Source organism: Schistocerca piceifrons, chromosome 3 (assembly GCF_021461385.2).
Source record: "Schistocerca piceifrons isolate TAMUIC-IGC-003096 chromosome 3, iqSchPice1.1, whole genome shotgun sequence".
NCBI classification, from domain to species: domain Eukaryota; kingdom Metazoa; phylum Arthropoda; class Insecta; order Orthoptera; family Acrididae; genus Schistocerca; species Schistocerca piceifrons.
Window position 1 is genome coordinate 842,176,692 of NC_060140.1, and position 6,640 is coordinate 842,183,331.

Consider the following 6,640-nt stretch of genomic DNA (forward strand, 5'->3'; position numbering starts at 1 on the left):
ATGGAAATGACCATTCGAAGCAAAAACGCAAGTAAACATGGGCTCTAAAACGCAAACCTTGAAAGCTATGAGCAATTCTTGATCTCCGATACTGTGAAACAAATCTCTTCTACTGAAAGCTCTTTGCTTTCTATAGTTTGGGAAGTGGTAGTATGGACCAAAGGAAGAAAAAAATGTCCAATAAACATGTGCTCTGCCGGCCGGCGTGGCCGAGCGGTTCTAGGCGCTGCAATCTGGAACCGCGCGACCGCTACGGTCGCAGGTTCGAATCCTGCCTCGGGCATGGATGTGTGTGATGTCCTTACGTTAGTTAGGTTTAAGTAGTTCTAAGTTCTAGGGGACTGATGACCTCAGAAGTTAAGTACCATAGTGCTCAGAGCCATTTGAAACATGTGTTCTAAAATGCACACCTTAAAAGCTATGAGCACTTGTTCATCTTCGCTTGTTTACTGGACATTTTTTTTCTTCTTTTGATCCACACTATCACTTCCCAAAATATGGAAATCAAAGAGCTTTCAGTAGAAAAGATTTGTTTCACAGTGTCGGAGATCAAGAATTGCTCATAGCTTTCAAGGTTTGCGTTTTAGAGGCCACGTTTATTTGACTTTTTTGCTTCGAATGATCATTCCTGTCATATCCCTGAATATTTGCCATCACTTCTGAAACACACTGTATGTTTAAATGCTTATCTCCTTCAAGAGGTACCTGCATGGCGTCCGTGGGTGAACACCACATATTATAACAAGTTTTTTTGTGTGGCCGTTCGCCACAGCAAGCATATAAATATTTGTTTTGAAAATAAAACTCCCTTTTCCTGCTGCTAGTTCCTTTATTTATCCTATACGCGTTTCGCATTCTCCTGTTCTAAGGCATCATCAGTGAGATCTATAACGATACAGTTTTGTTAGTTATAGATTATCAAACAGTTCACTTCGCCATTTTTTGTAAAAAAAAGTAATTACTTACGATTTACTGATCTGCGTTTCCTCACTTTTATCAGTGCCATATAATCACATCTTTGTGTTCTCGCCTTCCACACACTGTTCACCATGTTTCTCACTATTTTTTGTGGTGGACTATTGTTCTTTTGTCGCTTGATACAATTATTTCGTCGTACACTGCTTTTCGCAGCGTAAATACTGTGACTCCATTACGTGTTTCATCTTCTTTCGTATGTTTACCTATTTGTTGCCAACCTAACGAAGTATATGTTCAATATTAACTTCTATTTATGATTTTTACACCGTGTGTGTGTGTGTGTGTGTGTGTGTGTGTGTGTGTGCGTGTGTGCGTGTGTGCGTGTGTGCGTGTGTGCGTGTGTGCGTGTGTGTGTGTGTGCGTGTGTGCGTGTGTGTGTGTGTGTGTGTGTGTGTGTGTGTCAACTATCAGAGTTATAGGAAATCTACCGAAAACTGATAGAAGGCAATTGGTAAGCGACCGCACCATCTGGAACCTCCTCCTCACTGTCGGCTAAAGCAGTCACCATCTCTTCTGTGTACCTCTGCCTACTTTGCATCACAATCAGCAATTAAACTTTCGACCTTTCAAAAATGGTTCAAATGGCTCTAAGCACTGTGGTACTTAACATCTGAGGTCATCAGTCCCCTACACTTAGAACTACATACTTAAACCTAACTAACCTAAGGACATCACACACATCCATGCCCGAGTCAGGATTCGAACCTGCGACCGTAGCAGCAGCGCGGTTCCGGACTGAAGCCCCTAGAACCGATTCGGCCTTTGCCAACGAGTTGTTTCATTCAACACATTACATGTTTCGTAAATTATCGGCCATTTTCATGTGTACCGAGATGGAATAATCAGATTACTACCACGAATGCGTCTCCGAAACACACTACTGAGACAAAAAGAAAAAAACGACCACTGACTTAGTGGTGTGTTGGAGCACCTTTAGAACACAAGAAAGCAGTGATTCCGCAAGGCATGGATGCCGCAATTTCCAGGTATGTTTCCAGAGGCACGTGGCACCAGACGCATACGTACAGGTCGTGGAATTTTTGTAAATTGCGATTGTGTGGTTTTTGGGCGTGGATATGGCATCCGATAGTGGCCCACACGTGTGACATCGGGTCAATATCAGTCAAATTTTGCGACCAGGACATCAACATGAGTTCTCTATCATGCGTCTCAAACCACGTAAAGATGATTCCGGCCTTGTGTCATGGATACTAAGCACGCTGCATGATGGCATCATCGTCGGAGGAAATATCAAGCATGAAATGATGCGTTACGTGTAGTTTATTGAAAAACTGTGCAACGAGAGAGAACCTTTTATGAACGTAAACCAAGTTCGCATTTCTGTAGAAACTTTAAAACAACCATGTAATTGTAAACATACGCCATTTACAAGGGTCGTTCAACAAGTAATTTCTTTTCTGGCTCAATCTCAGTTGGCAAAATGCGAAATTCGTTGTGGGACACCATGGAATATTCCCGCTTGACCCCCTATGGTTCATAAAGTTTTTGTGATGAATATCACCCCAGCACGTGTAAATCATCAGATGTAAAATAATAAAGTATCTAATTTGATACACGAATTTCTCATGTACGCCTTACATTCCAATCGTAGAAATTTATTTGCAATCCCAAATTTTCCTTTGCCTTCCCTTTTCATGCCTTTTAGGAAAAATGTTAATAAATCACAATACACTGAGTAACGTTTCGGTTGATTTGCTGTGTAACGTAAAAACTGGTGATTAAAAAAAAATATTTCCGTCTAGGGTCTCAACCCCGAGACCCTAGGATTACCGTTCTGTACTCATTCCTATGCACTAATTGCTGCTCGAAAACTATGGAAACATAAATAGCTCGTGCCTGGACCAAACATGGGCACTATGCGAAATGAAGACGACTTTTACAGTTTTACTCACGTAAAGCTGAAATCAAGCACTGATTTTAGCGTAGCAACTGAACGACTTCCTGCATTAGTACTACACATGCAACAGCTCAATTAATCTAATTTCTCCAAAATTCCATATTTTAATGCAGTGTTTATCGTTTTTCACATTTGGCAGGTGCAAGCATACAAATAGTTTGAAGTATCGTATTAATTGTATTTTTTTTTTTCCTTTTTGCAAGCGGCAGAGTTACAGTTCTTCAGTGAATTCCTATATCTGCTGCACCGTGAGACATTTAATTTGCGGTTTCCGCAGAAACAGAAAAGGAAATGTCATTTTGGCGTCAAGCATTTAGTTTTCTGACGACTGCTCAACAATATGTGTGAAATGTGTTATTATACTTTTATAAGAAATGACATCCCTTTCTACCCATATGTACGGATTTTACACAACTTAAGCTTTTATGTTTTATAACTTTTACTTAATTCAGTATAATGTGCACAACATATTAGAAAAGGTGATTACAGAGAAAACTTTTGTAGTGAAGTAGATATTAAAACTGCGTCATCTCAAAATGTTCGCCATTCATCTAATTTTACATCTGATGACCAGCGAATTTTTAAGGGAAAAGATATATAGTAAATCTTACCATTTAGTTCGTATTATGTAGACACTAAGTATCCTCAAATACACTGAAGCGCCAAAGAAACTGGTATAGGCATCCATATTCAAATACAGAGATATGTAAACTGGTAGAATACAGCGCTGCGGTCGGCAACGCCTACATAAGGCAACAAGTATCTGCCGCAGTTGTTAGATCGGTTACTGCTGCTACAATGGCAGGTTATGAACATTTAAGTGAGTTTCAACGTGGCGTTACAGTCGGCGCACGAGCGATGGGACACAGCAACTCCGAGGCAGCGGTGAAGTGGGCATTTTCCAGTACGACCATTTCACGAGTGTATCGTGGATATCAGGAATCCGGTAAAACATCAAATCTCCGACATCGCTGCGGAAAGAAAAAGGTCTTGTAAGAACGGGACCAACGTCGACTGAAGAGAATCGTTCAACGTGACAGAAGTGCAACCCTTCCACAAATTGCTGCAGATGTCAACCCTGTACCATCAACAAGTGTCACCGTGCGAACCATTCAACGAAACGCCATCGATAGGGGCTTTCGGAGACAGAGGCCCACTTGTGTACCCTTGATGACTGCACAACCCAAAGCTTTACGCCTCGCCTGGGCCCGTCGACACCGACATTGGACTGCTGGTGACTGGAAACATATTTCCTGGTCGGGCGAGTCTCGTGTCAATATTTTATCGAGTCGATGGACATGTACGGGTATGGAGACAACCTCATGAATCCGTGGACCCTGCCTGTCAGCTGGGGACTGTTCAAGCTGGTGAAGGCTCTGTAATGGTGTGGGGCGTGTGCAGTTGTTGTGATATGAGGCCCCTGATATGTATAGATACGACTCTGTTAGTTGACACATACATAAGCATCCTGTCTGATCACCTGCATCTATTCAAGTCCATTGTGCATGCTGATGAACTTGCGCAATTCAAGCAGGACAATGCGACACCCCAAACGTCCGGAATTGCTACAGAATGGCTCCAGGAACACTCTACTGGGTTTTAACACTTCCGTTGGCCGCCTAACTCTCCAGACATGAACATTATTGAGCGTGTCTGGGATGCCTTGCACCGTGTTGTTCAGAAGAGATTGCCAACCCATCTTACTATTTCTGATTTATGGACAGCCCTACAGGATTCATGGTGTCAGTTCCCTCCAGCACTACTTCAGACATTAGTCGAGTCCACGCCACGTTGTGTTGCGGGGGTCCTACGCGATATTAGGCAGGCATGTCAGTTTCTTTGGCTCTTCAGTATATATATCTTTAATTCACAAATTTACAATTTGTACAGAAACCAGATGGCAGTTATAAGAGTCGAGGGACATGAAAGGGAAGCAGTGGTTGGGAAGGGAGTGAGACGGGGTTGTAGCCTCTCCCCAACGTTATTCAATCTGTATATTGAGCAAGCAGTAAAGGATACAAAAGAAAAATTCTGAGTAGGTATTAAAATCCATGGAGAAGAAATAAAAACTTTGAGGTTCGCCGATGACATTGTAATTCTGTCAGAGACAGCAAAGGACTTGGAAGAGCACTTGAACGGAATGGACAGTGTCTTGAAAGGAGGCTATAAGATGAACATCAACAAAAGCAAAACGAGGATAATGGAATGTAGTCGTATTAAATCGGGCGATGCTGAGGGAATTAGATAGGAAATGAGACACTTAAGTAGTAAAGGAGGTTTGCTATTTGGGGAGCAAAATAACTGATGATGGTCGACGAAGAGAGGATATAAAATGTAAACTGGCAATGGCAAGGAAAGCGTTTCTGAAGAAGAGAAATTTGTTAACATCGAGTATAGATTTAAGTGTCAGGAAGTCGTTTCTGGAAGATTTGTATGGAGTGTAGCCATGTATGGAAGTGAAACATGGACGATAAATAGTTTGGACAAGAAGAGAATAGAAGCTTTCGAAATGTGGTGTTACAGAGAATGCTAAAGATTAGATGGGTAGATCACATAACTAATGAGGAGGTATTGAATAGAATTGGGGAGAAGAGGACTTTGTGGCACAACTTGACTAGAGGAAGGGATCGGTTGGTAGGACATATTCTGAGGCATCAAGGGATCACCAATTTAGTATTGGAGGGCAGCGTTGAGGGTAAAAATCGTAGAGGGAGACCAAGAGATGAATACACTAAGCAGATTCAGAAGGATGTAGGCTGCAGTTCGTACTGGGAGATGAAGGAGCTTGCACAGGATAGAGTAGCATGGATAGCTGCATCAAACCGGTCTCAAGACTGAAGACCACAACAACACCAATTCACATAGTAACTTAACAAGAGAAGAAGTTTTTCGTTTCAGTAACTAGCCTCTACACTAGACGCCTATTTTCTTCTTAGGCTACATTTTTATATATATTTTTTAATTTTATTTTATTTATTTCTTTATTTGTTTTACAGTATCGGTGTCGCCCATTGCAAACAAATATTTCGTTGCTGTGCGAGCTCCACGGATTCTAAGCAGTAACTAATACTTGTATAAGTCTTTTCGAACTACTTGGAGTCGAAGGCGATTCGCAGGCGCTTGTCAGACTTGCAGTTGGACACTACGCCGCCTACCTGCTTGATCTTAGCGGTGAGGATGGCGGGGAAGGCGGCCCAGCGCAGCACCAGAGCGACCGCCAGCAGGGCTGCTCCCGCTGCCAGACCCCACCAGAGGCTGCGCCGCCCGCAACCGCACACTCGAGCCGACAGCATCGCGCGACAGACAGACAGTACACAAGGAGACAGCACGCGACACAGCAACAGCACACAAGCGACGCCGCACGCCGACTGGTGCCCGCCGAGCCGCGCCAACAGCTGATGCCCGCCTCGGCGAGCGGTGTGCGCACGCGCGAACAGTACGCTGTTACGTCACTGGCAGAGGCGTGTGCTGCGGGCTGCATAACCGACAGAGGAAAGGCCGGTCCTTTCCCGACGTTCTAACATGCGCCAAAGTGCGTCGCTGTCAGCTTCGTGCGTCCACACGATTAAATGTGCCGTCGACTGGACACCTGTGTGCCCGAAGTAGAAGTATCAGCTTCACAGCAAATAACCTAATCTAAAATACTACGTGATACGAAGGGAATCGTAAAAAAAGTTGATTGTCATCTCCAAACAATCTAGCTTCAAAGACGAAGCTTACTGATGGTATTGTCCGCCCCCGGTA

The 6,640-nt window shown here is 43.3% G+C and overlaps 1 protein-coding gene across 1 annotated transcript in view; it reads right to left on the bottom strand.

The window, feature by feature from the left end:
• The window catches only part of LOC124787927 (sensory neuron membrane protein 1-like), a 355,132-nt gene extending 348,878 nt beyond the window's left edge, over positions 1 to 6,254 (bottom strand). The window contains exon 1 of the mRNA XM_047254915.1: positions 6,052 to 6,254. Within this exon, the coding sequence (XP_047110871.1) occupies positions 6,052 to 6,189 (138 nt within the window). The 5' untranslated portion in view covers positions 6,190 to 6,254. The remainder of the gene's footprint in view (positions 1 to 6,051) is intronic.
• Positions 6,255 to 6,640: the final 386 nt, after the last annotated feature.